The sequence below is a fragment of the Nematolebias whitei genome, chromosome 17, assembly GCF_014905685.2.
Source record: "Nematolebias whitei isolate Nwh7 chromosome 17, NemWhi1, whole genome shotgun sequence".
NCBI classification, from domain to species: Eukaryota; Metazoa; Chordata; class Actinopteri; order Cyprinodontiformes; family Rivulidae; genus Nematolebias; species Nematolebias whitei.
Genome location: NC_056514.1, coordinates 24,931,766 through 24,947,439, shown reverse-complemented (window position 1 = coordinate 24,947,439; position 15,674 = coordinate 24,931,766). Strand labels below are relative to the sequence as shown.

The following is a 15,674-nucleotide window of genomic DNA, read 5'->3' as shown; positions in this document are numbered from 1 at the left end:
TGTGTGTGTGTGTGTGTGTGTGTGTGTGTGTGTGTGAATGTAATTGATTATATGTCCCAACGGCCTGCCTAACTCTATAGGGCGGGGTAGAGGAGACAGGAGGAGAGAGGATGGAGAGCAGAGCGAGACCCGGATGCTGATGCGAATGGGCCGAAGGAAGAGAGGAGAAAATATCGATTTACGGCAAGAAAACGGAGTATCGTCCAAGAGGCCTTTTTTCCCCCCCTTGCGTGAACCGTAATCAGAAGCGAGGAGGAGGCAGCTGGAAGTGGTGCGGGCTGATTTGTGCTGTTTCACCTGTGTGTATCCGCCGATGACGGAGGAGGACACGCCGAAGGGGAGAGAAGAAGATGCTGTGATCCGCTACTTGCAGTGATGTAGCGAGGCAGAGGCTGGCAGAGGCAGGGAGGGGGTGGACTACGCTACGCTAAAAGATGGTTGTTCGGCCAGGAATGCGCATTTCCCCTCGAAACACCGTGAGAATGTGGTGGCCGATTGATAAAACCGACCATTTGGCGATGCCCGGAAACTTCACGCGGCGTCGGTTATTTTGACAGGCGCGAGGCGGCCGCTGCTCGAGGCGTTGGAAGCTAACGCGAGCCTCGCTGCTGTGTGGGAGAGCGGCTAAAAGAACATGTTACACCTGTAAAACAGGCCTAACAGAGGAAATATCGGTGATTTCATCTTCAGGGCGAACATTCATTGGACGTTTTGTTTGTATAGGTGAATAGCAAATAGCGTAAAGCACTGCAGCAGAGGAGGTAAAACTAGCTGTTTTGGCTATGCGTTTTCTAGTTAACGCCATTACGCCGACTAGATGCAACACACATATAAGCTAATGTACATAAGTTAAACTATTGTTTTATTTTGTGGGGTCGTGTGGTATTTAACGCAGAAAACAGCCGTCTGTCCCCTCAAGTATTAATGCCATGTTAAGCGTGGTTCAGAACACGAAATATTTAGCTCGACTTAGATGAACTAGCTTCATTTTCACCATTTTATCATGTTACACTCGGACTAGCTGTGCTATCCTCGTCCAAAAGGCCATCCCTTCAAGTTTGTGACCCACAACCTCTTTTGTGTAAGCTCTACAATATCACAATAGTTGCAAAAATCACAGTGCAGTGTTAGTTATAGCTGTGTATTAGTGTTCAGTAAGAGCAGTATGAGTAAGGAACTGTCTCTGGGTCAGTCTGCTCAATATGTTGGGCCCTACCGACTGGAAAAGACTCTGGGGAAGGGACAGACAGGTGAGAGGACTCATGGAAGTTTTAATGCACGTATATAACAATGCTATTTTAAAATCACTCATGCATCTGTTTTTTTTTAAAGTAATTATTATTTCATCTCTTGCTTTTGTCTGTCAGGACTGGTCAAGCTTGGAGTCCACTGTATCACGGCTCAGAAGGTAGCGATCAAAATAGTCAACAGAGAGAAGCTGTCTGAGTCAGTCCTGATGAAGGTACGGTGCGACGCCTTTGAGGTGGCTGTTCACTGTGACGATATCAGAGCTATATTTGTATACCGCCTGCTGTGTTAAGCTGTAAACAAACTGTACCTTATCTCTACATTCATCGTCTCTGTTAGATCGTTGACCTCACTTCTGACGCTTCAGAAATCTCACTGACTGGCTTGTGTCCTCTGCTTTACTGTCTCTCTGTCTTTACTCTGTGCTTTACCTCCGTCTCTTTTGTTTGACTAGGTTGAGAGGGAGATTGCCATTCTGAAACTGATTGAGCACCCGCATGTGTTGAAGCTGCATGATGTTTATGAGAATAACAAATACCTGTGAGTTCCTTTGGCGTTTAAAAGAACTTCTTGCATGCTATTGCAATACTTTAACAAAGGTACAAAATTTCTCGTCTTTTCAGTAACTCATTTATCAGAAGCTCAGTCTTCCCTGTTTCCTTTCACGGTGTTAAAACACAACTGTTTTTGGCAGAAAGAGTAGCATGGTTGATGATGACCAGTTTAAACGTGTCTTAAGTTTAAAAAGTTTCATACTGTCCAAGAGCTATTTTCAATACAGAATATTTGTTAAGACAATTTGATGCTATTAATAAAATTAAGACAATGTAAAAATTGAAATACATCAAAATAAATCACACGTATTTTAAGTACCGGTATATATAAAACACACAAAATAGCAAGTAAGAAAAAAACAACAACTCATACACACATCAACTTTCATGCAAATTTTTACCAAGTATGGTTAAGTTTCAGGCACTTTGCTCTTCTTCAGACTACCAAAAGTTTTTGGGTACAGGCTCCATCTTTTTGCATTTAAATTTAGTATTCAAACATAAATATAGAAGCTTGGCACACAAAATGTTTAGTAGTCTGAAGTAGGGCAGTGTGCTTGAAACATTATTTATTTAATGTTTTACACGAGCTTTTCCTGGTGTGTGGATTATTTTACAAATTTTCCATCTTTGATATAACTTAAATATTATACAAGGTAACCAGAAATGCGTGCAAAATGCCTCTTAAGCATGAAGACTTTACTCTTGTACATTTTTTGGTATATAAAAAAAGAAACATTTGACATTTAAATGTAAATTCATGTAAATACTCTTGTCATTAAGGAGGTTGGTGTAACGAATGGAAGTCATTATTATGAGAGCTCATAATATTTCCTCCCCACTTCCTGTCTGTTTAAGATGAACGTTTTTTTTCTGTCCTTGCTTGTCGACAGGTACCTGGTGTTGGAGCATGTGTCAGGGGGAGAGCTCTTTGACTATCTGGTGAAGAAGGGTCGGCTAACTCCGAAGGAGGCCAGGAAGTTCTTCCGGCAGATCATCTCTGCTTTGGATTTCTGCCACAGTCATTCCATCTGGTTGGTTTTTACACAGCTTCTTAGTTCAGGCTTGTAGGACCACTAATGGCTCTACTCTGCTGACTATTTGAAGCCTTCTCATTTAAATTAAACAAAACCTCTTGATGACACATTTTCAAGCTCATTCATGTACATTTGAGCTAAAATATAATTACCTGTAACTTTTCTGTGTGCAGTCACAGAGACCTGAAGCCGGAGAACTTGCTGCTGGATGAAAAGAACAACATTCGTATTGCTGACTTTGGCATGGCCTCCTTACAGGTGGGGGACAGTCTTTTAGAGACCAGCTGTGGGTGAGTATCAGCACTGCTATAAATTATGTTATTACATTTTGAAAAAGTCACATTTTACATATTTAATAATATAAATTAAGCTCACCAGTTGCCACAAAACTAAAAACAGTTCATCTTTGAATGTTTCCACTGAGACACACTGGAATGGCCACTGATAGCAGTAGGTGAGATTCATGGCTGCCATCTTGCTAGGTGCCACATGTTTCACTCTGTACTGTTTACTTATCGAAACCACACATTGTGAACACTGTGCATCCTGTATGCTTTATTATCTGTAAAAAAAAAAAGATATAAAACACCTTATTCTACTTAAACATATTATTAAACCAGGGGATGGGAGTAATCTGTTATGAGCTTCCCACCAAGCCCAGTCAAAAGTTAGCAGGGGAAAACACTGAACCAGTGCACCACCATCCCCATTCTATCAACCATATATTAGGAATTTATTAATAGTCAATGGCCCACACTCATGAATCAAGCATTTGGCCTTAAAATAAAAGAAACAAATCTTTGCAAACTGTAACTGCATACCAGTAAGCTAGTAATAGCCATAGTAATAGTAATAGCAGTGATAATTTAACTAAATGCTGCAGTCATTCCAGTCCAGTAAGTACTTTACATGTTTGCTTAGTCTGACCAGAGCTCCACAGTGTCTGTAATTAATTGCACATAGACTTATAACTTAAAATTTGAAACATCTCTTTCCTCTGGAAATATGTAGACCTTATATAACATGCCTTTCAGTATAGACTTGGATAACTGAACTTCTGTCTAGTCACTTTTGTTTTGCATATAGATTTTACTAATACAGTAGGTTAAGCACATCTATTTTATGACTAATAAATTATTTTTTGACAACATCAAAAGGCATTCGCAATGGGCAAGAAAGACTAAACTTCACGTTTCTAATAATTTAATATGACACAACGCTCACATATGAAACATAATACCATGTTCTTTGAACTGAAGGTTCCAATAAATATAACAAATAGTGGCGAAACATTAGACTCCTTAACTCAGTAAAAAAATAAAATAAAATCCTCAGAAATCCATGGTATGCAGCTAAACTGGCAGAAAGTAGCACCTGCCAAGATGGTGGCATGAATTCTCACTATTCCAGTGCATTTCTGTTTCAGTGCATGCACTCTATTTAATACAACAGTACTGACAGACTTAAGTAAATTATTACTTTCTTTAAGGTTTTAGTTTTGCACGTGCTGCTACCTCTGTCAAAAGCCAAACAATTCTAAGAATATTAAAGTTTCATGCAACATGTTTGCTTTTGGTTTCAGATCACCACATTATGCCTGCCCTGAAGTTATTCGGGTAAGAGTCAAGCTCTCACATTGTGTCTTGCTCAAATCAAAACAAGAGTAACTGATTTAAACAAATTATTAATTAAGAAGCAAAAGCTACTTGAGCTGAACACCGACTGATGGCAGTAAGGATTTTCAAATCAATTAAAAAAAAAAAAGTAAAAACTCTCAAGCAGCCATTAAATCTGTAACTTGTGTTGATTTTTATGATGCTCGCCTGCAGTAGGGGTGAATCTTTTTTGTATTGCTTTCTGCATTCAAAAGATTATCCAAATGTGTAAATGAAATGCCGCTGTCACGGTTTTGACTAAGTGTAGGGATTAGAATGGATTACAGCATTTCTTTTGACAGAAATACGGCCAAGTTTAATCTCGTATAAGCCCCTAAATATGTTCAACGAGCTCTGAGTGTTTATTCTAAATCATTTTTGTGTTCAACTTGTAGAAAGCAATAATTGACATTTTGTCTTTACCAGGGGGAGAAATATGATGGGAGGAGAGCAGACGTGTGGAGCTGTGGGGTCATCCTTTTTGCCCTACTGGTGGTCAGTGTTTCGCTCGTACTTTCACAATGAGGTTCAGGCACTTTGGATAGAAATCTATTTTTTCAATCTAATTCCTGTCCTGTCTTCTCTTTCAGGGTGCCCTGCCTTTTGACCACGACAATTTACGCCAGCTCCTGGAAAAGGTGAAGAGTGGGGTGTTCCACATGCCCCACTTCATCCCCCCGGACTGCCAATCTCTGCTCAAAGGCATGATAGAGGTCAACCCAGAGAAGAGGCTCTCGGTATGTCAATCTGAACATCTCATATTGCTGCTCTTAATAGTTTAAAGATGTTTTTGTAGCTTTAGCTCTCTGATTTACATATTTACTTTTCTTGTAATTTTCACTGCTGGACTTGGAGTCCAGCTTCTTAATTCTAACAAAGGATCTTGTAAATTACCATTTTGGCATTCAATATTCAGAGATGATGAAATGTGCAGCAAGGAAAGAAAAGATCTCATGTGAAGTGTTTGCACATGACAGCTATGTGGCCATCTGGCAGTGAACAGACTGTAGAAACTAATGGCCCCATCTGCCTTGTCACCTCTTTACAGCTAGAGGCCATTCAGAAACATTCCTGGTATCTGTGAGTATCCTTTCCTTCTTTTTCCCCCCATGAAGTGACGCTGCAACATATTTATTCCTACAAATGACTGCACACCTGCGTGTTAAACAAACAAAAAAAAAAGTGCTTCATCGGGTGTTGTGTTCAAAGGGGCGGTCGCAACGAGCCGTCTCCCGAGCAGCCTCCTCCCAGGCGAGTGTGTGTGAGGCGAATCTTGTCGCTGACTGAGCTGGACCCAGATGTGTTGGACAGCATGCACTCGCTTGGATGTTTCAGAGACCGAGTCAAGCTCACACGGGATTTGCAATGTGAAGAGTAAGAATTTTTTTTTCTCTCCACACAGGACAGTTTTATCCAGCAACTGGAAAAACTGAGATGCATGTGGAACATAATATGTATAGCAGCAGTAGCCATGCAATAAACATGCTCATCCTTTAGACATGCTTTTTTGACTTGACATGATTTGTTCAGCTTTTGGAAGATCCAGACATCTAATAGACAGTAATATAAACACATCAGCTCAGATCTTGTACCTTTTTTATAAGCTACTTAGTAAAAGTGTCTTACAAAAAAAACAAAAAAACTGTAACACTAGTTTGTGTTCTGTATCTGTAGCTTTTCTTTTAAAATGATATATTTTTGTATAGGTAAGCTTTTCTTTCTTCTCTATTTGAATCAGAGAAAACCAGGAGAAGATGATCTATTACCTACTGCTGGACAGGAAGGAGCGCTACCCCAGTTATGAAGATGAGGACCTGCCCCCGCGCAATGATGTGGGTGAGTGATTAGGGGCTGAAAGGATTCATTTAATCCTGCACTTGGGTCAAAATGACCCCTGAGGCAGAAAGAGGGTTAAGGAACAAAACAGTGACTTTTCTCCATCTATCTGAGAGCAGCCATTAAGCCACTTCTTCAGAGCTCTTTTTGTATAGTTAGGGTTGCTTTTTGTTCTGCTTTTGACAGTTTTACATTAGTTATGATGCACAGGGAACTGGTTTTATTTGCAATTTACATAAAAAATATTGAAAATAATCCGATTTGGCTTCGTAGGTGCATAGGTTTTTGTGGTACCGTTTTTTTATTTTGTAATAATTTAACATCTCAAAATTAAAATCCAAATACAATGTTTGTAACAGATTTTTTTATGACACAAAACTGGGAGAGAGAAACCATTTTGTGTACGCAAACGAAGCAAAGTTTATCGCAATCACAGATGGTACAGAGAGCAAAAGGCCTGTGGAAAAACCCAACTTTTCAATGGTGCAAACATAACTTGAAGACCCACCACCATTTTTTGTAAATAAACAAAAAAAGTTTTTATACGATTCTACGACCATGTTTTAAATCAGCTTTGTATATCACAAAGTTGAACACAATGTTGCCAAACCAGGTTTAAGCTGCTAAAGCTGAAACTCTTTTATGGGTTTGCTCCTCAGCAGACCCCCCTCGAAAGCGTGTCGACTCCCCGATGCTGACGCGCCACGGCCGCTGTCGTCCAGAGAGGAAAAGTTTGGAGGTGCTAAGTGTTACAGAGCAGGGGTCTCCTACGCCACCTCGCAGGGCTCTCGACACAGCTGCACACAGCCAGAGGTTCGGTGTTCGTACAAGCACAGTAAATATTATCAATGCCTGTGATATCTAACCTTAGTATTTCCATCAGGTCTCGCTCGGTCAGCGGAGCGTCAAGTGGTCTCTCCTCCAGCCCTCTCAGCAGCCCCAGGGTAAGGCAGTGATGGACAACTTTTGACCACCACACACAATTTTTAAACATAATATAAACCTCAAACACAAAATACTGAATTTCCATATATACAGTATGAACTAGTGGTTGTGTTGATTCTTATTTTTCAGTACCAGCAGGGTTTGTTTTTCCTAATGTGCGTCTTATATTTACACCTTTTAGATTGACATTAGTGTAGGATCACTGTGAACGGTGATACTAAGAACATTAGGATAACCCAGTTAGTCAGTTTTTTTGTAACATTTTAAAACAATATTCTTTTTCTCACATTTGACGTTTCACGTCTCTATTAACGAGTATGGTTTTTGTAGTATAAATACAACTATTATATAAGCGGATGTTTTGCTTTTGACAGAATATATTACCTCTCTAATTTTGCAATAGAATATTAGGGTCATTGTGCTGTATATTTTTCTGCAATTTTGAAGTTACTCGTTTAAAAAATTTCAGCTCCTTTCAGCTCTTTGCATATATCAATGTTCCCAGTCACATCATGACACCATTAAATTCTCACTCATTTTCTTTATTTGTATGCCACTTCTCGTTTGTGCATGTATTACTGCTATAAGCAATTGTTCACAAGCCAGAACCAATTATTTACATAATGCATTGCATATCTTGCATTTGAGCTGTGTTGAAAGAGTAGATTAAATAATGAAGTCCTAATTTGCTGCTCTTGCTCCTCATCCTCACGGCTGCAGTTCTCTTGCCTGTGCATTCTTAACTCTGTCACAGCCACAAACCCTCACATGCAAAGAGCACTTAAATATTCAAAATACCTCCTTAATCTGCACTTTCACTGTTACAAAAAGCACTCTTCTGTCATTAAGCATGATATTCATTTCCATCCTTTCTTCATTTTCCATCCCTTCTCTTTCCTGTTTTCCATGTCTCTCAACCCCCCACACTCCTCAACACCCCCACCCCCCAGTCCTATCAGAGCCCCGTCTTCACTTTCAGCCAATCAGACGTCACCTGTGCCACAGCTTCCCCACTCACGAAGGAGTCCAAACAGGGAAGCACCACCACTCCTCGTCCAGCACGCGCTCAAGACAAGGCCAAAGCTCCCCCCAACCCAAAGACCCAGACCTTGCCCACCAAAGGACCCGCCGAGCGACACCATCTGCAGCCCATCAAGTCCCTGCCTCTACACAACCCATCCTCCTCCTCGCCCTCCCCCTCCCCACTCCTGTCACCCATCCCTCGCTTTTTCTTCCCTTCGTCTTCTGTCCTCAAGTCAGTGACTAAGAGCCTCTACCCAAACTCTGCCCACTCTGTGCCACAGGTCACCCCCCAGGGCTCTCCGCTGCCCACACCCTTGGGCACCCCCGTCCACCATCCCCACCACCCTTCCTCCACCCCGCCCTCCTCTTCCTCATCCTCGTCCTCTTCGCGGGCAGAGGGAGGTGGTGGGGTGGGATCTCTGTCGCTGACCCCGCCCTCAAGCCCGGGAGGGGGGAGCGGCATGGCGGCGGGAAGCCCCGCCCACTGGAGGACTAGGCTCAACTCTTTCAAGAACAACCTGCTGGGCTCTCCTCGATTTCACCGACGTAAACTACAAGGTGTGTTTGAGGTTTCCTGTTGTGGTGTGTGGGATAAATATGAAACAGTCTGATCAGTTTTAATGCAAGTGAATTGTTCATTTTCTCTTTCAACACACATTTTGTAAGATTTTCTTTTGGCTTCCAGCTGTAGCAGATTTAATTATTACCTTCTGTTGAAAGAAGAAGGCAGAGTAATAATGTTTTAACCTGAGTATTTGTACATTTTTGTCTGTTAGCAAAATATCTCATTAACCACCATACTGGTTTAGTTGAACCTTCCATTTTTTAAATGAATACTAGATCTTCCATGCCAATAATAAATTGTCTCTTTCAGTTCCTACATCAGAAGACATGTCCAGTCTAACACCAGAATCCAGCCCTGAGTAAGTCACAGGCTTTTTAGTTTCAGAATAAAACTCTAAGCTCGCCATTTTGTCTCACTTTTGTGTTCTTTCATCCGGCTTACAAAAGGCTGGCTAAGAAGTCGTGGTTTGGGAATTTCATCGGCTTGGAGAAAGAGGAGCAGATCTTTGTGGTGATCCGAGACAAACCTCTGAGTTCTGTCAAAGCAGACATCGTCCACGCTTTCCTGTCCGTGAGTATCTGATGTGGTCCGTCTCACACGCTGCTCGCTGTCCATTTCTGTTTGTATTGAAGCTCCTGGGGAGGGGAAGGAATTCACATGCACTCTCATACTGGGCACCTCATTACTTTCATTATTTCAGTTTCTCTTTGTGTATTTCTTTTTCTTTTATTTTACTCACTTGTGGCACATAGATAGCTCACTTTGCTTTCACCAACGGCTCACTCTTTCTCTCTCCTGTCCTCACCCTCACCCTTTGTTTCCCTATGCACACGTTGGGCCCCCCCCCCCCTGCACCTCTCCCGCCTTGTAAGTCTGTCGGTCTCTCTGCTTCTTCTTTGTCTCCCCACCACACAGATCCCATCTCTCAGCCACAGCGTCCTCTCACAGACCAGCTTTCGGGCCGAGTACAAGTCCTCCGGCGGTCCCTCCGTCTTCCAGAAGCCTGTCAAGTTCCAGGTGGACATCGCCTTCTCCGAGGGCGAGAGGGACAGAGAGAGGACAGAGAGGGAGGGCAGGAGGGAGACAGGAATCTACAGCGTGACATTCACCCTCATATCAGGCAAGTGCAGAACACTTTGGATTTGAAAACATTGTCATTTATTGACATTTATATTCCAACAAGCATAACAAGAGCAGTTAGGAGTTTATTGTGTCTTTATAGTCAAACTGGACACCCCACAGGATTAGAGATTGCCCAATCTTTCTACTGGAAAACAACTTTTTTTTAACCACTGATCAACAGCCAGCCACAAAGACAGCCACTTATACTTGATAATATGAGCTACACATATTTTTGGAGCGTGCCTGCATATTAGTCACTATGGTAATGCGATAACACAACCTTCTTTTTTTGCCTGCACTGAATATGTGACCTGTTTCTTTGTTTATCACGGCGTACTGTATTGAAAAAGGAGAAAAACACTTTTCTGTTCACCCCCTAACATCACTACATTTTTTTGTCCAATTTGTGTTATTTAAAAAACAAAATTTTCACACGTTGATGTCTTTCTTGTTTTAAATGGGTGTTTCCTCTTTTACAACTTTTGTTTTGTTTTTGTACTTGCTCCGGTTTTTAGATATAACTGAATGGAAACAGCCAACACCAGTTTTGAAACCAACTGTGGTTTTGAAGGTTTTGTAAAGCTTTCCTTTGGTTCAATTGACCATTAACTTGTCACTTGGTCATCTGGGTGCAAAATCTAAACTTTAAAACATGTAAATTGTTATGACTTATTGCCTGCTGCTGAAAGGTGGAGGTACAGTAAACAATATTTTTGCCTATTAATTCAATTCAGTTTATTTATATAGCGTCAATTCACAACAGGAGTCATCTCAGGACACTGAACAGAAACATTCATATACATAAAAACAAGTTAATAACATGATTTATCTGAGGAGCAGACTGCTTTGAGTTTAACTTCATCGCAGACTCTCATCATGAGCAAGCATGAAGGCAACAGTGGAAAGGAAAAACTCCCTCATGAGGAAGAAACCTTTAGCAGAACCAGGCCCAGGACAAATAGCTTTCTGCTTTGACCGACTGAGTTTGAGAGGAACAGGAAGCAGGAACAGATAAACAATGGAAGGTCAAGAATCACATGGTGCAGCTGTGGCTGAGTGGTTAGAGCAGTCAATCTCCAATGCAAGAGTTGGGGGTTCGATTTCACCAGCAGTCACATGTCGAAGTGTCCATGGGCAAGACACTGAACCCCTCATTGCCTTTGATATGTGTCCCATTGGTGTATGAATGTGATAAAGCACTGATTATTCTTTATATAGCTCAGAGTGCTGTATGAATGTGTAAATGAGGACACAGATTGTATTGTAAAGTGCTTTGAGTATCTTGATAAGATAGAAAGGTGCTATATAAGTACAGTCCATTTACATGTTAAGGTAGAAATAATATCAAATGAAAACTATTCAATTATAACAATTTATTTTTAAAAAATGAGGTCAGTTTGTCCTCTAGTAGTCTAATCCAATGGCAATATAACAAGCCAACCTTTATTATAGGATTTATTAAAAAGGAAAGTCTTAAGCCCAGTCTTAAAACTGGACAGTGTGTCAGCCTCACGGACAGAAACTGGAAGTTGGTTCCACAAGAGAGGAGCCTGATAACTGAAAGATCTTCCTCCCATTCTGCTTTTGGAAACTCGAAGGAACTGCAAGTAAGCCTGCAGTCTGAGAGCGAAGAGCTCTGTTAGGAAAATATGGAACAACAATAAGACCCCTGAAGAGGTAAAAGCCAAAAGAAGATCTGTAATATAAGATGGAACTAGGTTGTTGAGGACTTTGTAGGTTAAAAGTAAGATTTTGAATTCAATTCTGGATGTGACAGGGAGCCAATGGAGAGAAGCTAAAACCGGAGAGATATGATCTCTCCTACTAACTCCAGTTAAGACTCTGGCAGCAACATTTTGGATCAACCGAAGACTTTTTAAAGTAGTATTTGGACACCCAGATAAACCATTGCAATAGTCCAGTCTAGATGTGAAAAATGCATGAACCAGTTTTTCTGCATCAATTTTAGATAAGATGTTTAATATTAGTGATATTACGCAGGTGGAAGAAGGTGGTTCTAGTAACACTTTTAATATGGGGGGTAAAAGACATGTCCTGATCGAAAATAACACCAAGATTTTTAACATTAGAGCTGGAGGCCAAATTAATGCCATCTAAGGAGGGTGAAAGACTGAAAAATTAATTCCTAAGATGCTCAGGTCCAAAAACCAAAACCTCAGTCTTGTCTGTATTCAAAAGCAGAAAATTTAGGGTCATCCAGGTTTTTATGTCTTTAAGACATGCTTGTAGTCTAAGTAGCGGATTGGATTCATTGGGTTTCATGGACAAATATAATTGTGTATCATCAGCATAACAATGCAAATTTATCCCATGCTGTTTAATAACTTTACCTAATGGAAGCATATATAAGGTAAAGAGCATTGGTCCAAGTACTGAACCCTGAGGAACTCCATGACTAATTTTGGTGTATGACAAAGATTCGTTATTTACTTTTACAAATTGGAATCTTTCAGATAAATATGATTTAAACCAATTTAGAGTCTTCCTGTAATTCCAATATCATATTCAAGCCTATGTAATAGAATATTGTGATTAACTGTATCAAATGCAGCACTGAGGTCTAACAGGACCAGTACAGACACCTGTCCATTGTCAGACGCCATGAGAATATCATGAGTAACTTCCACCAGTGCAGATTCAGTGCTGTGGTGAGCTCAAACCCCTGACTGAAACTCCTCAAACAGATTATTTCTTTGCAGATGTTCAAAGTCAGAGTCAGAGATTCATTATTGTCATTCGCACCACATGTGGAACATATGGTGGAATGAAATTATGTACACAGGGTCCCAGTTACATCCAACAATAAAATGTAAAAGAAAAACAGTAATAACATCTAACATATGAACTAAGAAAACCATCAACTAAAAATACACTAAGCACTAATAGCAGAAAAATATTACGTTAAACAGCAGCATGAACATGAGTCTGTGTGAGCAGATGAGCACGTATGAACACAGCAACATGAAACAGATCAGCAGCAACATGAAACAGATCAGCAGCAACAGGATGTGATTTTTTTCACAGTGATTATTCTGGTTAGAGATTCATGAGTCTAACAGCCTCAGGGTAGAAGCTGTTCCTCAGTCTAGTGGTTCTACACTTAATGCTCCTTAACCTCCTTCCTGATGGGAGCGGGGAAAAGAGTGTGGGTGCTGGGTGAGTGGGGTCCTACATGATGCAGGTGGCTCTCTTCCTGCATCTGGAGGTGTAAATGTCTGTGATGGTGGGGAGACTGACTCCAACAGACTTCTGTGCAGCCTTCACCACTCTCTGCAAAGCTTTTCTTTCTGCAAAGAGATTAATATATAAGATTTCTTGTTTATTATCAAGAGTCAGCAGGTTATTATAGTTATTATAATATTATAGTTATTAATGGTCGGCAGACGTGCGTGGCTGATGATCCAAATTGGGGCATCGGCTGCACGCGTCCGCTGACGCAGCAGCTGAGTCCAGTTAAGCTTCAGGTGGGTCGCCGGCAGTGATCCATCTGGACTTTTTGTTACCTCTTTCAACCGGCTGGTCAGTGCGTGGTCAAACGGACGTGCGCGGCTGGTGATCCCAATTGGATCTTCAGCTGCACGCATCCGCAGACGCAATCAAAAGGCCGACACCGACCCGGCCCGCCCATCCAGCACATTATTTTGGCCCAGCTGGGGCGTGGGCCCAGATTAGAAATGACAGCTCTAATTTGGGGTAAGCTTTTTCAAAGTTTGTTCATCTGTCAAGAATCGCGATTCTACAGGTTTTGCAAGAAGTGCACTGAAATTCAGATTCCGTCATATTTCATTTTCTTTATTTATACAGGCTAGTCTCGTTGAAACACAATTGCCTCATTTGCAAGAGAGACCTTGAACAATAACAATATTAATTCAATTTCTTAACCACATCAGCACTGTCTTAATTCAATTCAATTCAGTTTATTTATACAGCGCCATATCACAACAAAGTTGTCTCAGTGCACTTTACAGAAACATTCACATACATAGAAAAGCCAATTAGTGAAGTTCTCTATCTAAGGAAGCAGCAGACTCGTTGAATCTTACATGTGTGTGTCTTGGTGCATCTTCAGGCCCAAGTCGCAGGTTCAGACGAGTCGTGGAAACGATCCAAGCTCAACTTCTCAGCTCTCATGATCAGCCACTGGTGCAAGTCCTGTGTGGTGAGACTGCTTACACACTGTTATTTATTTAGTCACTGGAACATCAATGAACATGCTTCACCTTTGCAAAGCTTTCTTAGTTGCTTCTGTTTGTAAACAGCTTAAATTCTCAATTCTCTTTGTCAAGAAATTGTCATAAAAAAAGAAACAGTATAAAGAAAATAATTTCAGGCTGCCACCATTTGAGAACCTCTCTGACAAGTATTGAGCTTTAATGTGTACATTAAGAGTAACTTTCCTGTTCTCTCTTTTGATCCCTTCCCAGATGAGAAGAACAGCCGGCCCCACGGGACCCCCACCCGCCAAAACTCGAGGCGCTCTGAGGGTGGGGGCGACAGGTGCGAGTGGGGCGACCGAGCAGATGGTGGAGGCATCGGCGGCAGCGGAGGAGTCCTGCAGCGCAGAGGCTCAGCAAAGGAGAGAACCCGCCTGCTATCCTCTAATGGAACCCAATCCCAACCTTAGGATAGAAAATGAGAACATGCTGCAGGATGCTTGAGCACCACCAGAAAAGAGACAGCGTAACTTCATCTCTAAGTATCCCTGCAAGGCATGAGATACTCCTATTCTTCCTTGACTAAATTATTGACAGTGCTTGACTAAGCCCTTTTCCCTCCATCTTGCATTTTTTTGCCAACTTCACATCATCTCAATCTTGAAATCCTACCCTTACATGAGAAGGAAACATTAAGGAATCATCCTTTAATTAGGAAAATACATATGTGAATGAGCAGTTCGGTAACCATTTGTCAACAACTCAGCTTCACAGACCAAAGTAGGAATTTTCAAGTTTCTGATGTGCATGCCAGTTAGCAACCCAGCCCGCTAAAGGATGCTGACATGACCACATAGGCTAGCTAGTCCATCATTTCATATTACAGTACATGACACCAAAAAACAAGTAAAAGTCTTGTGATGGTTCTTAAAATTACTCTTTCAATTTGTCATTGTTCTCATATCATGTCTAAGCAACATACAGATGCTAGTCCATAATGAAAGAAGGAGAACTGCACCTCAGCAGAGGAACGCTAACAGTTAGCACCCTGCTGCCATCTGAGTTAGCAGCCATAAGTTGAACAAAAAAAAAACTGCATCCTAAATTTCCAGCAGCAGCTTTTTCTGAGGTAAAAAAGCCAACAAGTAAGCTAAGTAAGTGAATGTGAAATTTAAGAACCAATTTCTTTTGTGTGTGTGTGCGTGTGTGTTAATGGATTTCTTTCTGAAGATGTCAGTAGCACAGCGATATCAGTAAAGACAACAACTAAAACAACCCAAGTTGTCGGAGCATTGCTTGTTGGCAGACATTAATCTCAAGTTGTTTTGATTCTTATATATTTTCTTTTTACTCAGAGACAATATGAAACAATGCGGCTGGAGGTTTTGCGTTGGATTCTCATTGCTCTAAAGAAGTGTTTTGGGTTGAAAAGAAATATGAAGATAACTGTACAAAAAACCCCAACAACACTAAGCGTGAATATTTCCATGAACCTCATCAGAGCTGTTTGTGTC

The 15,674-nt window shown here is 41.1% G+C and overlaps 1 protein-coding gene across 2 annotated transcripts; it reads left to right on the top strand.

Annotated features, from left to right (window-relative positions):
* Positions 1–107: 107 nt before the first annotated feature.
* Positions 108–14,677, top strand: brsk1a (BR serine/threonine kinase 1a). Of its 2 annotated transcripts, XM_037691404.1 has the most exons (19): positions 108–1,250; positions 1,368–1,462; positions 1,703–1,788; positions 2,696–2,836; positions 3,013–3,129; positions 4,422–4,455; positions 4,921–4,989; positions 5,085–5,231; positions 5,543–5,574; positions 5,704–5,868; positions 6,233–6,330; positions 6,990–7,143; positions 7,214–7,274; positions 8,580–8,856; positions 9,173–9,221; positions 9,310–9,433; positions 9,779–9,983; positions 14,076–14,165; positions 14,419–14,677. In XM_037691404.1, the coding sequence occupies exons 1-19, from the start codon at positions 1,166–1,168 to the stop codon at positions 14,628–14,630; spliced, it is 2,241 nt and encodes a 746-aa protein (XP_037547332.1). In that variant the 5' UTR covers positions 108–1,165; the 3' UTR covers positions 14,631–14,677. The 2 variants fall into 2 exon arrangements, with proteins under 2 accessions (XP_037547332.1, XP_037547331.1); XM_037691403.1 differs by lacking the exons at positions 14,076–14,165; positions 14,419–14,677 and having other exon boundaries at positions 8,226–8,856; positions 9,779–10,048.
* Positions 14,678–15,674: the final 997 nt, after the last annotated feature.